Source organism: Molothrus aeneus, chromosome 8 (genome assembly GCF_037042795.1).
Source record: "Molothrus aeneus isolate 106 chromosome 8, BPBGC_Maene_1.0, whole genome shotgun sequence".
NCBI classification, from domain to species: domain Eukaryota; kingdom Metazoa; phylum Chordata; class Aves; order Passeriformes; family Icteridae; genus Molothrus; species Molothrus aeneus.
This window is the reverse complement of record NC_089653.1, coordinates 21769125-21791934: the sequence shown is the minus strand read 5'-3', so window position 1 is coordinate 21791934 and position 22810 is coordinate 21769125. Positions and strand designations below refer to the sequence as shown.

General features: G+C 50.9%; 2 protein-coding genes across 2 annotated transcripts in view; both read right to left on the bottom strand.

The window, feature by feature from the left end:
• Positions 1-2757: 2757 nt before the first annotated feature.
• On the bottom strand, positions 2758-14170 carry CPN1 (carboxypeptidase N subunit 1). The gene is made up of 9 exons (XM_066554575.1): positions 13879-14170; positions 10604-10800; positions 9781-9936; positions 9146-9328; positions 7604-7715; positions 6783-6922; positions 6391-6490; positions 4858-4976; positions 2758-3016 (listed from the first exon to the last, which is right to left on the bottom strand). Exons 1-9 carry the CDS (start codon positions 14099-14101, stop codon positions 2885-2887), a joined length of 1362 nt encoding a protein of 453 aa, XP_066410672.1. The 5' UTR covers positions 14102-14170; the 3' UTR covers positions 2758-2884.
• Positions 14171-18008: 3838 nt separating this feature from the next.
• The window catches only part of ENTPD1 (ectonucleoside triphosphate diphosphohydrolase 1), a 32066-nt gene continuing 27264 nt past the window's right edge, over positions 18009-22810 (bottom strand). Inside the window, exons 9-10 of the mRNA XM_066554876.1 lie at positions 22652-22789; positions 18009-22539 (exon numbers count right to left, since the gene is read on the bottom strand). Of these exons, the coding sequence (XP_066410973.1) occupies positions 22333-22539; positions 22652-22789 (345 nt within the window). The 3' untranslated portion in view covers positions 18009-22332. The remainder of the gene's footprint in view (positions 22540-22651; positions 22790-22810) is intronic.

Here is a 22810-nt window from a genome sequence, read left to right as displayed (position 1 = left end):
TCCCGCCTCCGCCCTCCCGCCCGCCCGCGGCCGCCCAGCCCCGCCCGGGCCCAGGCCGGCCCGGCCCCCAGCACCGCCCCGCCGCCCGGCTGCCTCCGCCCGGCCCGGCCCGGCGTGGTGCCGCTGGGAAGGCGGTGCTGCTCCGCGGGGCCGGCCCGCAGCCTGGGGAGCCCGGGACTGCCGGTGACGTGGGGGCTTCGCCCTGTGCAGCACCGCACGGCCCCGGGCTGCGAGGCATTCCCCCCGGCGGCCTACGGGGCCAGCCCGCCACGGTGCCCCCCATGGGGTGCAGCCCTCGCCGGGCTGGACACGGCACTCGTACGCCATGCACCGAGCCAGGCTGCTGGCAGAGCACCCGGGAGCCCGGCAGGCAGCTGCCTGTGCAAACCGTCTTCTGCTTCCCCACAGAGCGCTGCCGCCTCGCACACACTGCCGGGGCTCCCCTTCCCGCTGCTGCCTTGTGGGAATCTCGCTGCCTGCTTGGCTTTGGCAGCAGCTGACGAGTGGGTCTACACTGTCCATCTGGTGCAGTCTCAGCTTTGCCGCTAGCAGCCTCCTTGGCTGCTTAGATACATTGTAAGATCGTGCCAAAGCATTAAGATGGAGAAAAACAAATAGCTCCCCAGCAGAAATCCATGATGGAGAGGGCCAGTTTGTGCATCACAGAGGATCTGCATACAAAGTATAGAAGGTCCCGCGCTGGATTTCCTGGCAGGCTAAAAAAAGCCTCCATGCCCCAAGGGATACCATCCCTCAGCAACACGTAAAGCCCGGAACCTCTAAATCCCCCTGAGCAGTTACCACTGTTTGGCACTTGTTTGTGCATTTAGCTACAGTTCTCCATAGCAACCACACAGATCTCAGCTTGACTTGCCACCAGCCAGGAGCGGTGAGCAGAACGCGTCGCATGCCGGCTCTCTGAGTCGTGTTAGTACGTGCACAGGCTGGGTGCTGATTCGCGTCTGTTCTCCTGAGGTGGGGACCCACACTGCTGCCTTGGCATGATGCCGTGGGCAGGGGGCCTGAAGCTGCACAGGTGCTCTATTCCCTGCAGGTGTGGTTGCTTGTAGACGGTTTCTTGGTGCTGAAGAAAGGACACCAGCTCCTGCCACAGGGCTCTAGATGTCCTCTGACCCAAAGTTTCTGTTGTTCTTGCCTGCCAAAGAAGTTTATGAGTGATTTTCATCATCTCAATCCCTCCTGCAGCCTTTCAGGTCACTGCCATGACCAACTCTCTCTTGCTGACATCCCCATCCAAGCTGCTTAATTTTTCTTTGAGTTCACTTATTTGTATTTTCCCAGATAGAGAAATGAGAAGGCATTGCATGCAGAGCTCTAATCTGCCCTCTTGGTTTTCCCAAGATCCTCATGGTTTTGCTTATAAGAATTTTGGTTCACTTTCCTGGGCCTAGCTTCACTTTATTTAAATGTTTTCCAGTGTGTGCATAGTTCTGGTCCTTTCATCTCAGAAAGGGTAATAGAGAGTGGAAGAAGGTTTGAAGGCAAGCAGTAAGGATGCTCAGAGACATGGGAACAGACTGTAGTGAAAGTACAGTAATCACTGTAGTGACTATACAGTGAAAAACTGTAGGCTGGAACTCTTGAGCTTGGTAGAAGGATGTATGGTAGGGAAGAGGTCTACAAAATCATGAGTGGCCCAGAGAAGATGGGGAGGGTTGACTGTTAGCTGTGTCTTTTGACACAATCCTGTCAACTGTTTTTGCCTTGATTGAAGCCTAAGAAATCCCTATCTGGCAGATGTTACATCCAAAGGTTGTGCCCTTTTTAGCCCAACCTTCTTGCAACACTGGGGGCAAAGCTCATGGCACGTGATTGAGGGGTGTCCTAAAAAATCCTGCCTCAGGAACATTTTGTAACCATGTTTTCACGTGGAGAGCTCAGCCACAGCCAAGTGGAGCTTTACCAAATTGTTCAACACAAAAATATTCAGAGCTGGGAGGAAAATGAACTGGACAAATCCCAGCCCAGAGAGAGAGACATCCAGAGGGTTGTATATTGCAGGAACCCTTTTGTAGGGGAAACACTTGTGACTGAGACTAATTTTTCTGCTGCACTGCCAACCCCACAGCAGCCTGCAAGGGTGACTGATGTGGCCTCTGGAGCTGGTTGTCCTATTCAAGGGAAGGAGTCTCCCTACTCTGACCCTGCCCTGAAGACTGGAATTGAGACAGTCCCATGTTTTCTAGCCCAAGACTGCTTTTACTGCTAGGGTTAGGGTTCCACCTAGGGTTAGGGTTCTGAAAACCACAAAGCCCAGAACCCTAACCCTAGGTCTGGCAGTAAAAGCAGCCTTGGGCTAAAGTTGGTTCCAAGGAAAAAGCTGTGGAGGTAGCCATGTTGTGGCTGTTTTGCACTACCCTTGGGATGCCTTTTGCAGCTGCAGTGTGCCTGGAGCTCTGGGCTTTGTGGTTTTCAGAACCCTAGGCCTAGCAGTAAAAGCAGCCTTTTCAAGTGTCCTTACCTGAGGGCAAAGCACAATACTTGCACCCCCCAGAGGACTATTGTTCATGTGCTCCTTTTCTGAGCGCAGCCTACACCAAGGACTGGATTCATCATCCTTGGTATACACTCGTGGCATTTCATGTGGGCTGTAGCAACAGTCCAGGAATAAAGGGAGCAGAGCTCTCTGATATGGAGCAAGTGCAGGAGAAAAACTCAGCACCCACAGACACAATGCCCAGGGAAGTGTAGCCCAGGCTCACTTTGTTCTGAATGACTTCACAATTTGCTCAGGGATTAAATACTTCCTTGTTTAATAATTTGGGCTAGTTTCATGCTGAACTGTTGGAAAGTTCACTGGCTGGAGTGATCAGCCAGGCCTCATGTAAACGGCTTCCCCAGCTCTCAGCCAAATGAGCTGTCCTCATCTTTGGGTCCCCCTGCGGGTGGCTCTTGGCACCACCTTCTTCTGAAGGGCTTTGTTGTTCATCCGTGTGCCTGAGGTTTTACGCTCTGCAGGCTTCCTCACTGCTTCTTGTTTGAGCTGGAAATGCACCTGGAGAAAGAATAAAGATAACTGCATTTAACACAGTGTATGTGCTCTGCCTGACCTGCCTCTACCTTCGAAGGGACTCTGGGGCCAAGTCAAACAATAAGGGGTCTCAGCCATCGTTAAAGGAAATCAGTTCTTAAAGCAGCTGCAAATTTTTTTCCTCCTGTGGAAAATGTACTAACAATGAACTACGTTTCTTATGCAGAGTTGCTCCTGTGGCTATGTGATGTCCTAGGATGGTTTGGAAGATGAGCTGTGAATGGCAAGGGACTGAGCTATGTCCTTTATTCTCCTTTTCTCACCAGAGAGTGGACACATAGCATTGCTTTGCATCTCTGAGAGTATTTAATACAGAGGATGGTTTAAGACAAACAGTTCTTTTAAGCATCTTGTTAGCTTAATCAGTCTTTCAGCAACCAGTCCTCCCAGTGGACCCAGGCAAAAAAATTTCAGGAAAAAAACCTCCATCCACTACAGCCACACAAGCAGTACAAGAGGGAGAAGGGGACAGGGAGTGTGCAAAACACAGCATCAGATAAATGGGGAATAGGGAGGCCATACAGAAAGGTGAAACTGGAATGGGACTGCATGGGCTTCTTGGGGGAGGGATGGGGTGAAGAGTGAGTATGGGAGGTGTTGCAGAAATGGGAACTGGAGGCTGGAAAAGGAGGGCTGCTGTGAGAGGAGATATGCAAGAATCAGACCATCAGGGAACAAATCAGTCTTCTACAGTAACACAGTAAAAAGAAAATCTGTTTTAAAAAGGAAACCCAAAGAGCTGGGTGCTTAACCTAGCAAAACAAAGGATTGGGCTTGACAGCTCCCTATAAATATACTAGGGAATAAACACCAGGCAAGAAAATGAGCTATTTAAAGCACAACATTGGCATAAGAACAAATAGGCAAAAACTGACCATAAATAAATTTAGTACGAAAATTAGAAGGTTTCTAATCCTGAGAAGAGGGCAGCTCTGGAAGAACTTCAGAGGCTGGGCAGGGTGGGATGAAGTGATGGAAGGTGGGAGAACAACCACAGTGTATTTACAGCAGAGCCTGACCAGTGTACATAGAGTGAAGCAAATGATGTGCCAGGATGCCACAGATGGGGGGGGGGGTTAGGGCAGTCCTGCTGGTCTCTTGAGGAGCCTGCATCTGTGGTTCCACCATGTTCACAAGGCAGCAACAGGGGCAGGGATCACCACCCACTGTTTTTACAACCAATTTCTAGCTGTCCAGCCAGCTCTCAGAAAGGTGCTGTAGGAGACACACCAGTGACTCAAGAACACTTCATTTCCTGAAGGTGCTTGGCTGCTCTTTGTTTGCACTCAGTTCCCATTTGTCTCTGGTGCTCTCAGCAAAAAGAAAGGCAGACTTCAGCCTCTTGCTATGAGTTTGATAACATGTTTGGTCTCAGGCAGAATGTAGATGATAGCAGCGTACTGAAACCCACAAAGCTGGAGGAGTAACTGAACCTAGGCTGTCTCTACATCATCTCATCCTGGAGAGTGAAGAGGATGGAGGGAGAGCTGAAGAGCAGCAGTCCCAGCCAGCCAGGAGATCTCCAATGGCCAAGAGGCAGAAGGACACAGAAGCTGGTACGGGAGCCCAGTGCAGCTGCAAGGCCTCAGTAAGGAATTGAGAGGCACATGGCATTGTCTTCACTCTGTTCACTGCTGTGAGCTGTGTGGAGCCTTGTCTGCTGAAAGAGATAATCTACAGCCTCTGGAAATGCTCTACATCCTATCTCCTTTCTCTGCTGCTCACTAGACATCCCCCACCACATTTCTTTCTCCCTGGGGTGAAGATATTTTGAGAAACCCTTGTGACTATGCAGCCTGACTCACCAATGAAGGTGCAGCTGGGCCCACTGTTGTTGTGACTGTCAGGGGCTGGTACCCCTCTGCAGAGGCTGTGACAGTGTAAGTGCCAGGCAGCAGCAGCCGGAAATAATCTCCCATATCACCTGGAACACAAGGTAGGAAAAGAAAGCATTCAGGATGTGCAGGGAGCAAAGCATAAGACATACCAGTAATTCTCACTGAGTTACTTCCTCTAGGGTGTGTAGCCTTCAAAACCCAGATTTTTTTTTTCCCAAATCTGCTGGCTATCTCAAGGCTGGATTCACACTGGTATACTGCAAGTGATGTCTCATTAGTGCAATGGAGAGGTCAGTCTGCAAGTAAAAGCCAAATAAAAGGGGACTGTACAGCAGCATTGGCTGTGTAGGGAGGATGCAAAGCTGAGCACTCACCAGTCAGATGACAGCAGACCCAAGGACAATCACAGCTCCAGTCTGACTCCTTATGCATAACACAATCTAATTCCCACCATACACAATTTTGCCGCGTTTAGGTTAGCAGGTTTTAGTTGCTCATTAGCTCAGCTGCTCCCTGACTCCCTGCATAAGAAAGCCTCAGAAGCACTTTAACAGACTGTGCTCTGGTGTGCTTAGGGACAGGGTATGATCAACAGTGAAGTAACACCACATTATGGATCACTTTGGAAATCTGAGTATAATCCCATCTATGTAACTGGATAGGTATTGCAAATTGCTTCAGAGTGGAGCTGGGAGTGCAGCTTCACCTGAATGTGGTAGAACCCTGGTACAGGGTTAGTTAGGCTGTGAAATATCCATCCTTGAGGTCAGTGAGAATTGGCTGGAGGGAGCAGTGGCTGATCAGAGCCAGTGCTGGGGAAAATCTTGCTCCAAGCTAGACAGAAGAATTCAGAGGGCCCTTGACAGCCAGTTCTTCTGCTATTTCTTCCACAGTCCCCTTTCCTATGCAGGTTGGCATAATAAGTCCCAAGTATTAGTGTTACTGACTCACAGACTTACAGCCAGAAGGAGCTTTAATGATTTCAAATCTGACCTCTGAAGAGCTATAATATCAGCTATTTTCTGCAGGCAGTCTGTAGTGTTCCATCTGCTTGGAAGAGGGTGTTCATGGAAAGGAGGTTAAAATTGGCCAGCAAGGGAGAAACAACCACAACCTGGGTAACTGTAAAGTGGCACTTAATTCTCAGTCTGGTGTGAACTTTCAGTCTTTCATCTTATTCTTTCTTTTTTCATCTTGTTCTTTGCTATCTTCTGTTTCAACTCTTTGCAGATACTTAAAGGCTTGAGTAGATTATCCCCTCAATTGTCCCTCCCAGATGAAATAGAGCTGAGTTTCTGAAGTCCTTTACAATAAGGTTTCCATTCCAGTTCTCACCTCTGTCCTTCCTAGGTGTTCCTAAGCCCACCGTGGTCAAGGATAAGGATAGGCTTATACTTTTCTAGTGTCTTTGGGAAGCAAACCATGATGGCCTCCCATAGTATAGCCTTGCCTGCTAGCTTCACTCACATATTCAGACACATAAGCAGATCGACAACCCACCAGAGGTGATGTCATGGCTGATTCCCTGGACAGAAATCACTGCTCCTGCAATGCCATTGTTGTTCTCATCTGAGACCATCCCTTTGATGCCCTGGTGAACCTGCAGGGAGGGAGAGAGATGGATGGGTCAAGGCCCCTCCTTTGCTCAAGAGGGTATCGCCGAGAAGGGCAGAGCTTTGGGGACAACCCTACCTTTCCCTGTACCCTTGGTGATCCTGGTTGTCCCCACCACAGCCAGTCTAGGACACAACAGTTTCCCCAAAGACCACCAACAAGAGCAGCCCATGATCTCCATAACCAACTCTCTTCCACTCCTGGTGCCTACTGGTCCCCTATCACCAGGGCCGATGGGGATCTGCAGAAGGGTGTAGGTCTCAGGACTGTCCCTTTACCTCTTCAATGAAAGCAACAAGGGCCTCCCGGTTGGCCATCCACTGCCTCTCCAGGTCCTCCTCAGGGGGAAACTTATTGCAGCTTAGCTCCAGGGTGATCTCAAAGCAGTTGGTGTAGAGGTAATTGAAGTCCTGCATACCTGGAAGAGAAGAATACCCTATGGCCAGGGCATGGCTCCCTTCCTATTCCTATGTCCCAGTCATCCTGGCCCATCTTTCTTTGACCAGAGCCATCTCACTCTCCTTCTCTGCACCACAGGTGCAGCCTCCTCCCTGCATGACAGCACAACTAGAGCCTTCTCCACCCATACAGCTCTCTCCTTGTAGCTGCCAACTCTCTCTTCCAGCTGGATCATTCATTAACCCCCCTTCAGAAGCCCAGGGAGGTTTGGTACCACAGGGGGCCTATATATCTCTTCCAGTTCCTTTTCAATCTTTTGTCTAGTCTTATGTGTTGATTTTTCAGTTTCCTCACTGCACCATTTTTAATGAGATTTTTCAGGAACTAGCAGCTGCCTTCCCTTTGGTCACAGTTTTGGGTTTTGATGGAATTACACCATAGGATTTTCAAATACACTAGCAGATTAATGTTTCCTTTGTCTAGAAGCACATAGGATGAAGGTCTCTGCAGACCTTGGCTTTTTCTGTGGCTCTTTCCCAAGCCACTTCCTGGTCTGAGATACAAAACACCAGAATGGTGTCTAGTAATGGGCACAATCCTATTGCCATAGTCCTTCCCCAACCCATCCTGTCCTGAGGTTTCTTGTCTATCCCTTCACCTCTTTTAGCTGTGGGGGGGTGCTCACTGGCCCAGTCCTTACCTTTGCTGAGTGAGTACCAGGATGCCCCATTTGTGATGCCATCAGCAAAGTAGTCCCCGCAGTTCCAGCCCCGATGCATCCAGCTGTGGGCATATGAGTAGGTCTTGGCCAGCTAGAGGGAGAGCAGCCAGTGGTCACTGCTCCAGCCCCACATGGCTGGAGAACCTGCCTGGCTCTGGACAAAACATGCTCCCTCCTTTGCTGAAGACCATGGAGGGGAAGTCAGACAGGAGAGAGTTCCTGCATTTTACTGCCACAAAATACAACATGAGGTGCCCAGGACCTCTACAAGACTACAAGGCAGAGCAGTAACCTGGCAGGCTGGAAGCTTGTTGATGGCAAAAGGGCTTCTGCCCTGCTCATACTGAAAAGAGAGCGAGCAGAAGGCACTGGACCTATATGGGGACACTTGGCCCCACACAGCAAATGGCACTAATAGAGGAAAAAGCTATATGAAGAAAAGCAACCAGTATCAGTCCTGGCAAATAGCAGATACATATCAGGGGAATTTCTATTAGAAAAGAGTTTGTGCAAGTTCTGGTTCTAGCAACGACTTGTTTGTTGCCCTTATTAAGATTACTGTTTATTTTTAGACATGAAGGCAGGGCTAAAACTGGGCTGCTGCATCCAAAGCCAGTCCTTTACGTAAGACACGGTTTAAGAGAGACTGGCATTTGCATTTTCTAAGGCAAACTCTATACCCTTTATTATGGTTCAGATTCCAGTGCAATATCATTCTGTTGGCAGGAAAACAGTTACTTCTCTACATTTCTGAGTCCTGAGGCCATGTGGGTATCATTAGCCTACGCCCCAGACTGCAGCATCTTGACATCTGGGTCTGAGCACAGCCGTGATCCCAGGAGGTCCTGACAAGCCCCTGCAGATTCTGCTTCCAGAAAAGGCTGGACTCCAGCTTGGACTTATTTTTCTCATTAACTGTTCTGAGGCAGACTTACTTTTTTCTTATGCTGGGTATTTCCTAATGGAAGCAGTGACTGAAGGCATTGTTTTCTGGGATAATGAAGAAAAACCACGAGCTTCAGCTAGCACTAACAGGATCAACAGCACAGACTCATTCATTCTCTGCTGTCTGCTTATGCTCCTGGAGCTCTTGCTGTTTGTTGTAGTTGCTCTTTGCCATCCATAAGCCCCTGCTGGGCACCCACCTCCTTTATCTTGGTATCAGCAGGCTCCCAGTCAGCTCTCTAGGAATAAAATCCCTATGCATTCTAAGATGGTGTGTCAAAGCTGAGTGCAGCTTCCAGCTTTGGAAGAGCAGGTTGTTATTGAGTATACCAGTGGTATTTGGGTTATGGGAAAACCAAGCCCGTACAAGGAGGGGGCCCCTGAGAGTTAAGCATGGCCTGTCCCTGTGGTGGGACTGTCCTGACCTGGCTCCTGAGCCAGTGGCTGGCAGAAATGCTGTAGTCTACTAATGATTATTTCCAACACGTTTCTTGGCTCAGCTCCTGCATGATGCAGTGACCAGAGCTCCCATCCAGCCCTAGCTCAGCACCCTTTGCCCAGCGTGGCCGTGCTCACCTTCTGAAACAACTTATCGTCAGGGGTAGGCGTGTTGACCGTGCGCCGGTGGCTCCTGAACCGCTGATCCTGGGATTTGTCATAGGGGTAATTTGCCACCACTGCTCCACCGTGCAGATTGGCCGAGAGCACAAAGTTGTAGCTGCTGATCCACTGGATCACAGCCAACGTCTCTGGCTCCACCTGTAAGGAGAAGAGAGAAGGAGACAGGGAGAAGAGACCACTGTGCCAGCTGCTGCTCCATGCCAGGCTGTGGTGTGATTGACCATATCAGACCCTGTCCTGCAATGTGTCTGCTACAGCTCTTGCAGCTTCCTTTGTTCTCCACCAACTGCCCTGATACACAAAGCAGCTCCCCCAGCTAAACCCCAAAACCTGAGGCACAGGTGTTAGCCAGCATGTGCCACCTCCTCTGCCCTGTGCATTGCAGCCTGCTCTCCCAAGCTGGTTGCGAGGTCAGCCTCTCCTGGCAGAGGGGCAAGATGTGATATGGGACCAGACTGCATCGTTTCTCTGCAGGTAGAAGGCTCAGAGAAGGAAACAAGCACTATGCAAGCCAAAGGGCAGTGTATTTGCTTGCATGCTGAGACACTCTAAGAGGATGCTGTAGCCCTCACAGTATCCCAGACTGGTACCTGGCTTTTCCAGTTGTCAGGCAGTGGGATGTGGTGATTTGGCCCACTGATTTCCCTGCTGTAGTACATGAGTGTGTTGAGGTCAGGGAAGTTGCGGTTCAAGTCCACTCCATTGGCATTGTTCCTCCCTGTCAAGTACCCGTTGCTGTCTGGGCCCTGTGGGGCAAAGATGCATCACAGGGGTGAGTCCAGGTTGGGTGCAGTCACGTTGGGCATCAGAGAACGGCCACTGTAAAAGCACTTCAATGCCTACAAGTTACAACATGTGTTATTGCTGGCAGGGCAATAAAGAGTATTGGCACTGACAGGGAAAATCAATAACAGTATCTTCATTTTTCAGGGTGACAGAATAAGCCACAAGACAAATAAACAATTTACTTTAGCTGAAAGAGCCACAAATATCTCCCTGAAGTCTAGAAGCACAAAGAAATGGGTGATTTTTTTTCAGGAGGACTCGGGGCCTTATTTCCACCCCCCCCATCTCTCATGTCTCTGCATACTTATGACAGTGGCATTCAGCTGTCACTTTCCCAGTCTAGGGCTGGGGATTTGCAGTGACCCTTCTGTGACAAATAACTTCTAAGGAGAGTAAGACAGGTATAGGAAGTCTTCTCCATCATCTGCCAAGGTCACCTGTAACAGGACACATAGCACAAGCTCTCGATAAGGAGGTGACAAGCAACAACAGCAGTTGACAGGGACAAATTTGGCAAAGCATGAAAATAAAGGATACCCCCTCCTTCTAGCTGCAGTGAAGAGGATCCCAAAGGGATTTGAAGGGCTTTCTGCCCCTACCCTGGAGGAGGTGATCACTGCCTGGTACCTGCTTGGCAGCCACTTCGTACCCGTCGGGGTTCATGGAGGGCATGATGTGGATGCGCGTGTCGTGGATGAGGTGCGTGATCCGCTCGTTGCCCCGGCGGTACTCCTCACACAGGAACTCTGAGAGCTGCAGCAGCAGCTCACGGCCCAGCACCTCGTTCCCATGCATGTTCCCAACATACTTGAACTCTGGCTCCACTGGAGAGAGCAAGAGAGCGACACCATCAGCCAGGGCTGGGACGGGGGGGAAGAGCAAATGCCTACCACAGGGAGCCCCAGGCAAGCCCAAGGGACACTCAATAAATGGTCTAAAATGACCCTTCCCCTTGGAAAATGCAAACCTCAGTGAGGGAGAGTTGTCTTCTTATTGCAAAAGTTCCATACCTTCTCAGTGATTTCTCACAGGCAGCTCCTCACAGCACAGCCTACAAACTCCAGCTCTCTTCTCACCCAGCTAACCCACTCTTTTGTAGCACTCTTCTTACTGGACACAGATGTGGCCTATTAAGGGCAGGCCTGTTCCTAATCTTTGGGGATTAGTACAGCTGCAACTCCTCAGGTGTGAGATTACCTTCTGCACTATCTTAATTTTCTTACATTCTATCCCCCCACAAGGGAGAGTGGCACAGTTCTCATATGGGCTCCACTGCATTTTGCACAGCACTTTGAGAGCAGCTCAGGCTCTCCTCCAGGTTGCTTTGGGCCTTTGGAGCACACAGGAAGAGTATTTGCAGGTGGTTTGGTCTTAGGTTGGTGAAAGGCAGCACAAAAGGACCAGGGAGCACTGGCAGGATTGCCCCAGGCTGCCAGGGCCTCAGAGCTCTGGGGTAGGTGGCGGTGGAGGGGACAGACTGTTTCTCCCACCTCTGCTCTTCTACATTTGCTCTCAGTGCCCCTCACCAGCATGGTCTATTCCCAGCTCTGCATCTCTCCTTCCCCTTTACCTGCCTCCAATATCAAGGTTAAGGCCCTCCTCACCCTCAAGGGAAAAGAGCCTGGAGAAACCCTCAGCAGCTGAGCTGAATATGGATCAAACCGTCCCTCAGGCAGCTCCAGTATGACCAAAAAGGTCTCTTGCCACTGGCTTTTCTAAAATAAGGTCTCAAAATACAGACTTGGAGACCACAGGCAGACAGTGCCTGGAACAGGACTTGCTGCTTTGCTGAAGGAGAGGCAGGACATGTGAGGGACAGGTTGTGCTTTCCCAGAGGCCTTTTAAAGCAGTTACTTGTGGGAAAATAAAATGTCACATTGCAGGCTGGAGCCAGCATTGGTAGAATGAAAGACAACAGGGGAATTAAGTTAAAAAGGGAGCCTGGCTGTCACATGAAAGACTCAGGAAAAAAAAAGTGTTGTTACAAATCCTGGCTTGCCGGATCTTGAGACTCCTATTGCACTGTGAGCTTTCTGGACACCAGCAGGGATCAGACTTGCAGTGGCAGAGTGCAGCCCTGCTGCCAGGTATGATGTCTATCAATCAGGATCCTGGGGTAAAAGGCATCACATCCCCAGATTGTGAGCTGCTGCTTGCAAAAGCCCCTGTGCCTTTGCTGCATATAAAAAAAAAAAAGGTCTAATTCAAGCTAAAGATTTTGCTTTTCCAAGTTTTTTGATTGCTGTGTCTCAGTGCAAGACACCAGAGGTGAGCAACATATTTTGATCTTGTTAGATTTCAGGGACATAAGAAGTGATTTAGTTAGATAATCCAGCTATAGAAAATACAGAAAAATCTTGGGCATATGTGCAGCCTTTAAAAAAAAAAAAGGTTTCAGCAAGGATTCTCTGCTTTGTTGAGTCTGCAGCAGGATTTGTCAGCCTTTTTCAGTATGCAAACACCTAAACTTTATGTATATGGGCACACAAACTCTAATTACTGCATGTAAGCCCACTGACTCTGACCCATTGCTTTTCAGAGTTACTTTTCATGTCCTTCAAGGAAATCCACAGTTTTCCAAATTCCACATGCTACTCAAGCTGAAAGTACCAGCCTGACAGTGGCCCATGCTACAAGCAGGGCCACATGTCCATGCTGCCTGCCTGGGGCAGGGGGGATCTGAGTCATCTCCTATGGCCTTTCCATCTGCTTTCATGTGGTTCTGCAAGTCTAAAATCCAGTGGTGCACTGCCAGTGCCCTTTGCTCACTCTGTGCTTTGAATCAGCCCTTGATACACTGTGGAGGAACCCCAGATGCCCTCAGTGCTACGCAGGCTTCCCAGTGCTGAACAGGGCTGTCACAGAGGTAGTCAAGGTGGGAAGCCTCCCATCCTACCTCCTGGCACGCCTGAAAATGATACTATGGGCACAGGATGGGAGTAGTATGCCCCCAGAGCAGTGCTGCCAGACATGGGGTGCTGTGGGGTTTGTGGGGGCTGCTCCTCGGAGGGGGGCACAGGTTCTGCACACCCCTGCAGCCCTGCTGGCAGTTTTCCACGTGACTAGGCTGCCTGCACTTATCAGCCCCTGCTGATAAGCCAGGACCTGAAAAGGCAAAAGATCCTGCAGAAAGCTCTGTCCTTACCTGCAGCCCAGGGACACAAGGCAGGGATGCGAGGGAGCCCTGTGTACAGCCCCCCAGCCTGGAGAGGCAGCTGCTCTCCTCACCCCCCCCAGGACACCTGGCTGCCAGCAAGGTCTGGCTCGGCAGCATCTCCAAGCTGCTCAGGCAGCAGCTCACGGGGCCATCGCTGCCAAGGTTCCACAGGGCCACGTGGCAGCAGGTGGCGATTCCCGAGACCAGCCTGACACTGGGGCTGCACTGCCCACGGGGCTGCGAGCGCTGTAGTGGCCGGGCGCCCTCTCTGCTGGGGTCCCCGCTCGCTGTCCTCCTGGTTTTGCCGTCTGCAGGAGGAAGAGCCGAACACTTTCTGTCCTGTCACTACCCAGCAGCACAGGGCAGAGGGTGGATGCTGCTCTCCTCGCCTGGACAACACTGTTTTGGGAGGGAGAGCGTGCTAAGGCAGGCGGGGTGCTGGGATGGACTCGCCTGCGTTCTCGCATTAGCTTGAGCTGAAAACTCAGAGCTCCGTCCAAAGTACGCGCCTGGGCCACGCTGCAGCTCACGCAGGCACAGTGCACGGCACGGTGCATGTGTGCGGGCCGGGCGGCCGCGCCCCTGGGCCGGCTGCGGGGTCCCTGCCGGAGACCGCGCCGCCTGGCACCTGGGCACTGCCAGGAGTCCTGCCTAGAAAGGGAGATACCCTCCACCCAGCAGTGCCGCGTGGCAGGGAGCGTGCCAACTCCTCTCGGGGCCGCTGACCCCTTCCCCCCGTACTCACGGGGCTCGTGGATGCCCGGGTAGTCGCTGAACTCCAGCACGTAGAGGTGCCGGCCCTCGACGCTGCGGCCGATGCTGTAGATGCGGGTGACGTAGGGGCACTGGCTCTGCACGCGGAACAGGGCCTGCACCAGCTCCTCGTAGCGATGGTGGAGGAAGCTGAGGGCGGCCGCCCCCTCGAGCAGGAGCAGGGCTCCCACGAGGGGCCGCAGCCACCGCGCCATCCTCCCGCGGCGCCGGGCGCCCGGACCAGCTCCCAGCCTCGGCTCCCTCCCCGCCGTGAGCTTAAAGTGCAAACTCCAACCAGCTCTTTCCAGCTGCCGAGTGCCAGCCCCCTGCACCTGCGAGCGGGGGGCGGCGGGAGCGGGGCGCGCCGGGGCCCCGCGGCGCAGGAATGCTCCCCCCGCCCGCCCGGCCGGCCCCCGGCGAGCCCGCTCTCCTCCGGCGGAGAAGTTTCCCCCCGCTCCAGCTCACTTATTAACTGGACAGCAAACAGGGCCCCGCAGCCACTGGCTGTCACCGCAGAAGAAGCGCAGGGCTGGAAAACTGGCTGCGGAGGGCGTCGGGGCTGCCAAGCGCTCGGGGAGCGGCGGGCGGGGGAAAGGAGAGGAGAGGGGGCCGGCGGGCGGGGGGCTCTGCTGTGCCCGTCACTCTCCCGTGGGGCAGGAGCCCAGGGGGATGGGGATAGCGCCGGGGCGGCCGCGCTGCTCGCACGATCCCCGCAGCCCTGCCCGGCGCGGGCAGCTCCCACCGCTCCTCCCCGCAGTCCGGACCCGGCTCCGCGCCGCGCCTCCTCTCCTGCCCCATCTCCTGGGGAAACGGAGGCACCGCCGCGGGTCAGTCGGCCCCTCTGCCCGGCCCTGCTCACCCGGCGGTCCCATTGCTCCCGGGATAAACAGAGGCAGGGACTGCATGGCCCTTGCCACAGCTGGCTGCCCGAACTGCCGAGCTGGGACGGTGCAGGGGGAGGGAAGAGCAGCGTGGGATGTAATGCAGGAGTTGTCTGCTGATCAGGAATCATCACGGAGAGCTCCGCTCGAACAGTCTGCTATCACCCCGCCCTGCTCTGGGAGGGTGCATGAGAAAGAGCTCTGACAGGCGCTGTGCAGGAGGACATTGCTTAACTGCATATAGACAAATGAAAATGTCCTGCTGTCTGCTAACAAAGGATTACAAACTGTTTCTGGATATAGGGGAAGCCGGTTCCTCTCCACCCCTCTGCCATGCTTATCCCAGTGGGCAGCAGCAGACACCTCATCGTCCCTGCTCTCTGCCCACTGCCAGAGGCAGCCTTGCTTTGCAGTCTTGCCCCACAAGGCTAAAACTCCAGCAGCCTAGTGGCTCTGACAGAGGTATTTACTAGAACAACCCCGACACAGAGACCAAACATGAACACAAACATCTGAAAAATTTACTATCATGGCTGGACAGGCCAAGAGAAAGGCCCCCTTGGGTAAAATGAGGATGCTATTCTGCTATATCCAGGCCATGCTGGAGAGGAGCTCCTCGGGCCGCCAGTAATGGGCTGCCCGGGATACTCAGTGCCATGCCAAACATTTGCTTTCCCTTCAGCCTTGAGGTGGATCTGTGCTGCCTTGCTCTAATTTCTGTCAAGGCTTGCTTCACCCAGCAAAGCATTCTTTCCCAGTGCTTTCGTACCTGTTCTCCACATCTGCTTGGGCTGCTGTCTTTCTACCTCAGTTTTCCAGGAAGAGCATTGGTAAAACTAAGGAGTCCCTGTTTATAGCCTCTAGCTGCTGTTGATAGCCTCTGGTGCAGACAGTACAGGCTGGTGGTCAAGGCACATGGATTGCCTGCTTATGACTTGGCTTACTCAGACTTTCCCATATTCAACATTTTTCTGCCCCAGCACCATCATAGTGATAATTTCTCTTCTTGATCCTCTGCCTTCCTGGTCTTCTGCCCCACCTGCACAGTTCCCTCTTAACCCCTGTTTCTGAAAAAATACCCTTTTGAAGACATGAAGAGAAAAAGAAAAATATTACACATACATAGAGATAGCAGTAACCATATTAATACTTTCTCCCAGGTAAGCCCCATCCCCCCCCCATCCCTGCTTGTCAGCCAGTCTGAAAGCACCACACGTTCAGGAGCAGGAATGGCATTGCACCCATCTGTGGCTAGCTAACAAAAGTCAGTGCTGGAGGTGATAGCTTCTCCCAGCACATGCCAGAAACCAAGGTAAAGTAGCTGAAGCTGTGGCATGGAGAGCATGGGTATGGTAGGACAGTTCTTGTCTCTGCAGCAAGACATGTCTGATGGTATTTTGCAAAGCTGGAAGCCCACAACAGCAGTGGGAAATGCCTTCACCTCCTTCACATCCCTGCTCCCAGGGCTGCTGGGTTCCCGTGGAGCTGCTCTTTCCCCAGGCTTCAGCAATGAAGGCCATGTGAAAGAGTCACGGGCAGGCTTCCAGCACTACCCAGTGGTACTTGGCAGCCAGAGAGTGCTAGGCAGGGCTATAGTAAAATAGTGCAAGCCCCATGTTTGGCCAGTTTCACCCTCCCCTTTCCCTTCCTAGGCTGCTTTCAGTAGCCTGGGACAGTAGTGGCAGAGTTGGAACTGCAGTTCTGCCAAGGGACACATGAGGAAAACTCTCACTTTCCTATGGAGGCAAGCAGCACTGATATGAGAAACAACAGTAAAAAAAGAAATGCCAGAGCATTAGAGCCTAAAAAGGAGCCTTGGGCAAAATCTCATGTGAGCGGAGAACACATCTCACACACTACTAGGTTTGGAGAGTTGGTTAGCGTTATCCATAGCACAGGGATGGAGGCAGCCTATCATCAGGCAGCAGGTTTAAAGCATACAAAAGGAAAGAGTTTTGCACAAAAGACACCCTGAAATTACATCATCAAAGCTGAAAGTTAAATGAGTGCAAAAGAGGATAAGATGAATTCAGAGAGAACAGAGTCAGAGTTATCAGATCTTGAGGTAATCATTTGATCACAAATTTCCTAAGCCCCTGATGTGTAGAAGAAAAGGATTGTGCTGTTTCCCTAACTATCCCTCTAAATCCTTGCTCACCACACAGCTGGAGACGAGTGCCAATGCCCTGCCTATTTGATCTGACCTAGCATGGCTTTACACATTCTAGGAAAATGACAATAATAAATTTTGACATATTTGAAAACACCGATGAAAGCAGAAGCAAACAATAGATGACATTAGGACTTAGAAACAGTGAAGGAAGTAAATAAAAACTTCATTTGGAAAATATGGCTGATACATCTGGGATGGATCATACACTCCCCCACCCCCCACCCAGATGTTCAAAAATGGAGAGACCGTGAGGCAGTGGGAGAAAGAAGGGGAGAAGGAATGCTCTGTGCCACTGAGGTGAGAGTGAGAGGAATGTGAATGCAAGGCCTGTCTCCCCACCCTTGCATTGCTGGTGGGCACAGGCAGCAAGGAGCTGATTCTGCTGGAACTGACCATGGAAAGACTGCATCTGCTGGGTTCACTTTAGTTCTGGCCATATTGTTAACAGAGGAAGATTGGAAAATTTGAGGAAAGTTCAAGCTAATAGCCATAAGAATGAGCAAACTGTGGGGAGCTCTTGCTGAAAGAAAAAAAACAACCGTGACAAGCATTGTTTGCCTTGGCAGAGCTGTGGCTGTGGCTGCACACGGACACACACAGCCCTGTGAGCAAGGGGCACAGGCCCACTGTCCTTCACCTGTTAGGGTAGTGGAAAGGTGGGCTGCAGTGCCAGCACGATGCCAGGGGGCTGCCTGCAGGAGGGAGAGGGAAAATGAGAACAGAGGACTGCTTCTGTCCAGTTCACAGCTTGGGAGAACAAACTGCTTTGAGGAGGTCAGGATGAAGCTAAGGCAAAGAAAGATGTGGTTTGGGCAGTAGCAGCCTTCTCAGGAGTGAGGCAACCTATGTGAGGTGCCCAGAGCCTGGGAAAGACCACAGTGCATTTCTCTACCAGGAGGGGATGCTACCCATCCACTGGGATCTTCAGAGCTGACCTAGGAGAGCATCAGGGAACTGGCAAGAGAGGAAATCACATCTCAGGACTTTTCCATGTTTAGTGCCAGAAGCTCCATTCCACTACTGGCAAACTCCCATCTTCTGGAAAACAGCATGAAAACTTTTCTGGCGTCAGTTCAGAAGTCTTTATTATGATAAGCATACAGAGGCTCGTGTGTGCATCAAAACAAAGATCCATTTCTTCAGGGTTGGGCCACGGAAAGAAAACACATGGCCTGGGTGGCAGGGACTACTGTCCTCAGTGTGCTCTCCCCAGTCCCTCCTGAACAGGCTCTTGAGCCTGCGTCAAAGCTGCCAGCCCTGCAGAGCCTGCACATCCTGCCTGGCACAGAGCATGGGAAGAATTGGGGTGGAGAATGAAGGGGCACACATCCGGCCCAGAACTGCTCTGGGAGAAACTGGAAAGCCCTGGCCAGTGCCAACACTTCAAATCAGCCTTCCAGTGCAGAGGTGATGGCCCCACTTCTGAGAGCTTTCTTCCAAGTGGAGGCCCCGCTGTGCTTTGCTGTAGGTCTGGAGGAATCTGCTGTAGCCTGTGCACAGAGGAGAAGCAACTTTATCTAAGGTACTTAGAGCCTGTGGTGGGGAGCAGTTTTCCTGCAAGAGGTGAGGGTGCTGCAGGTACCTGGGCTCTCTCTTCTGACAAGTTCCAATAGCTTTGCCCCACATTTGACACTCAGCTGAACATGGCAGGGCTCACAGAGTTCATCAGTCCCAGCGAGACCAGGCTGCTCTTGCACGCTGCAAAGCTATCAACTCCCTCTGCAAGGAACCTCCCCAAAAATGGACCAATCAACATTTGAACCCAAACCAGAGATGCTCATCCCACCTTGCTGCAGCACATCTGAGCTTCCTGGGAGCCCAGGAGAGCTCTCTCTTCAGGAGAGACCAAGGTCTGGAGTCTTGGCAGCACAGAGCTGAATAGTGAGTAAATACATGATAGACAGAACATGTGATGTTAAAAGATGCTTTACCCAGGAAAATCAAAATGGTAAAGCAGGAAGTGTCTAGAAATTAAAGCCAGAAGCTATCAAATTAGAAATAAGGCACAGATAATTATCAATGAGGCAGATCAACTGTATTAACATGAGAAATGGTACGTTATTACTGGCATATTTGGAAACTCCCTCCGCTATCATTAATGGTCTTCATGTACATGTTGGGTGGCTCTGGAACACACATTTGAGTTGAATACAGCTAGATCAGATGCAACACAGAAGCAAAAAAATGAATGTTCATAAACTTGAGCTCTTTGACCAAAGATTTTGAGTAGCCTCCATGAATAAAGTCCTGCAATAACAGAAGAAATATAGAGAAAACAATCATAGGCAGTTCTGTGAATGTTCACTACCAGGGAATGACATGCAATGGTCTTGCCCTGACACGATGCCTTCAGTCAATCAATTCCTGAAGCCTCAGGCTGCTCAACTGGCATGTTGTCACCTCAGAAGTTCTTATCCTGGAGAGATTGATTTATGAATGGGGTCTAAAAGTCATAAGGTTTAAAAATATTGTAACATATTTAGCATTTATCTTTGTTTGGGCCCTTTTGGTTGCAGTCAAGTCATGTTTAAAGCTTAAAAAACCCCAAAACTCAAACCAAAAAGTGAGATAATTAAGACAGCAGGAGCAAGTGAAGATGTCAGCTGCTCATCTGGCTCCAGAATCAGGAGCTAACAGTATTAATACTATGGGACTTGCAATGAAGATACAAAACATTGTAAAAGCTCTTCTCCCAGATATTTGACATTTTCCTTTGACATAAATCCTTAGCAGGGACAAGAAGACCAGACTGGAACAAGCTTTCTTTCCACACCAACTTCCACATGAAGTTTTTGCATCAATTTCTGATATTTCCTAATGGATCTGCCAGTTCTCATCACGGACACAACTGAGCAGCTGCCAGATCCCCAAGGAGGTCTCAGGAGAGGTAGTGCCACCCTACAGGTTTCCATGCTGTTCACGGGAAGGACGGATGCGCCAGCTCACCTGGGGAGCTTCTCCATGGCTCTGCTCTGCTACAAGGGCTCCATATGCAAGGAAGGTGGCATGTGATGGGCTGTGCTGCAGATGAGGCTGTCTGGGCAGCAGAAGCAGCTCTGATCACACGTTTCTCCTGAATGCCTTCCAGCCAAAACCTGCTGCTCATCTCTCATCTACCTGTCTTTGCTGCAAACAACAGAAGGAAGGCTGCATCCCTAGCTGAATTCCGACATCGCAGAGTATTTGCAGATAAACAAAACCTGGTCAGCGGACTTACTGCTGGTGAAAGGTCATTTGCAGATTGAACTGGATAATCTGCTTGGGGCAATATTCTTTGAATAATATGTGTTTCAGTGGAGCCACACAGAAGGAAAAATGGCTCATATTGAGAGACAGTGATGTAGGATGTGAGACGGAGGCTGTTCTGAAATATCATGGCTGGGAAAAAAGACCAAGTTGCAACAGTCCGGCTGGACTCAAAAGCCTAAAAACTTTCTGTTAAGTGAACAGACCTGGACCAGAGATATATGAATGGATAACATAAGGCATAGATCAAAACCAGATAGGTACACTATTAGTGACTCAACTACCTGCTGAAAACTTTGGTGTCCAAGTTTCAGAAAGATGTACAACTTTTAAAAGAAGTGGAGTCGAGAGCTGCAAGTGAGGTCAGCAGAGACCACTTTACAGATTGAAAACCAGTCTATTTTAATATGATATAATGACAACTTGCAAGCACCACCGAAGAAAAAGGGATTTTAATAGCAGAGTTACTCAGTCTTTTGGAAATGGGCAGAACAAGATCCAACAGAAGCTGAAGCCACCTAATTCAGAGCAAAAATAAGACACAGGTTTTTGGAAGAACAATGATCTGCCCAAAGACCTTAGGACAGGGTAGATTTTTCCCTTACCTTTAGGTCCTTCAATATATTAGGGCTTCTACTTCCAGGCATGAAGTAGAAATAACTGGGTGACATTTTCTGGCCTGGACTATGCCGAGGGACAGACTGGGAGAGCTCTGTGTCTGTGCTTGCCTGAAGGAGAAGGCATTGCTGGGGTTGCACATCCTGACCCCTCCACACTGCCTGCACCTCTGCTTGGGGAAGGAGGTGTGTCTTTGCTATGCCTTCCTCTCTACAATATCTGCTTTCTTCTTGCCTTTTACAGGTCATTAGGAGAAGAGATTTCTGAGATTTTGTGGGAGGTAGACAGGCACCAGTGGTTTCTGAGTGTTTCTTAAAAAATGGATTTCTGACTTACCTCTCTTTTTTTTGGACCAAGAAATGGAAAAATGGAAGAAAGTGATTCATAAACTCAATCAGTGGCATCGTCCTAGTTGTGTGGGCTGCAGTATGTGCACTCACAAGCCCTGGGTCTTGTGGCCATAGGATAAGCCTGTGCTATGAGGAAAGGAAAGGCAAATCTTCACTAATTTTGCTGGTGGAAAGAATGGTTCTATCTGTGCATTCTCATGCTGGTTAACTACTGCCAGCTGCCTACAGGAACATTAACTAATAAACACTTTCCCTAGGTTGGAGGGTGCTGTGTTATCAGCACAGTGACCCTGGATTGCTTTAGTGGGTTATACCTGAGGGCACACTGATCACACCAGAGTCCCTGCAGGCACAGACAATCACTACTGGCCAAGGAACCTGGGCCAATACAAGCTCTTCCTACAAAAAGCAGCTATGCCTGGTTGGGAACTTGTGGCTTGATGTACCTTAGGGACACGGGAATGGCTCAGTGCAACAGTGAGCCAGCTTTGGTCCAGCAACAACATCAGGAAGACGTGGGGAAAAGGCATTTTGCCACCTGCAAAAGGAGCTGACAGCAGACAGAGCCCAGCTAAGGGCTGATGACCACAAGCATGCTCATTTCTTCATCCTCATCCCTTCTTTTCCCAGAGTGGCATTTGGGAGCCTGACCCACCTTCAGGGGCCAGCCAGGCGCAAGAGCTGTACCCAGCTGTAGGGCTGCTAGAGCTCAGGGTGCAGGGAGGTGAGCAGAGGCATGCTGGTGCAGAAAGGGCTCTTGGGAACAGCTTCAGCAGAGAAGCAGCAGGATCACCCTGTATGTGACAGCTCCCAAGAGCTCAGTGGGATGTGTGACCCTGAGATAACCCTTGCAGGAGCACTGGCTCCCAAAGATTGCTCCCACTTTTCTCTTTATAATGCTGTGCACAAGGCAGAAACGAACAAGCAGCAAAGTTTCCTTGAATGAAAGTACAACCCACTCAAGGAGGGGACACGAGCTTGTCTGTCCTTGGCAGAGAAGGTGGCGAGCCTGATGTCCCAACATCTGTCAGTGCAAGTGTGATTCAGAAGAAATAAATGCCCTTGTTGTACAGTCAGAAGCTTCGGTAAGAGGGACTGTGCAGTACAGCCTGCTCTGCTGGGGTCTCCTAGCCCTGAGCAGCCAGGATGACATGGCTCCTCTCGCCTTCAGGTTCTTCCTAAACAATCCCCTTCTGCAGGCACTTGGGCTTGTGGAAGAGAAGCCAGGCAAACAGGAGCACAGACACCAGCACAAGGGAGCACAGCACCATCAGCCCCACGTAGCTGCCGTGGGAGAGAGGGGGCCCGGCTGGCTCCTCTGCAGGGATCATGTTGGTCAGGTTCAGCATGTAGCCCAGGGTCCAACCTGCATCACTGCTGCCAATCTGAAACAGAAGAGCAGAATCAGTGCTGGGAGGCTGCCTAGGGCATTGCCTGAACAGTGGCAGAGGCTGCAGAGAACTGCTGGGGTAGGGCCCTCCCCACCATGAAACACACCTTTCCAAGGAAGTGGATCATTTGCCAGTTGTCTGCAGTGAACTCATAGCCATTTTCCAGGAGAGAGAGGATGTAGGCTCCAGAGAAGCAATATTCACTCAGGTACTTTTCTTTGATGTGGTGATATGCTGTCTTCACCTAGGGAAGGAGGCAATCACC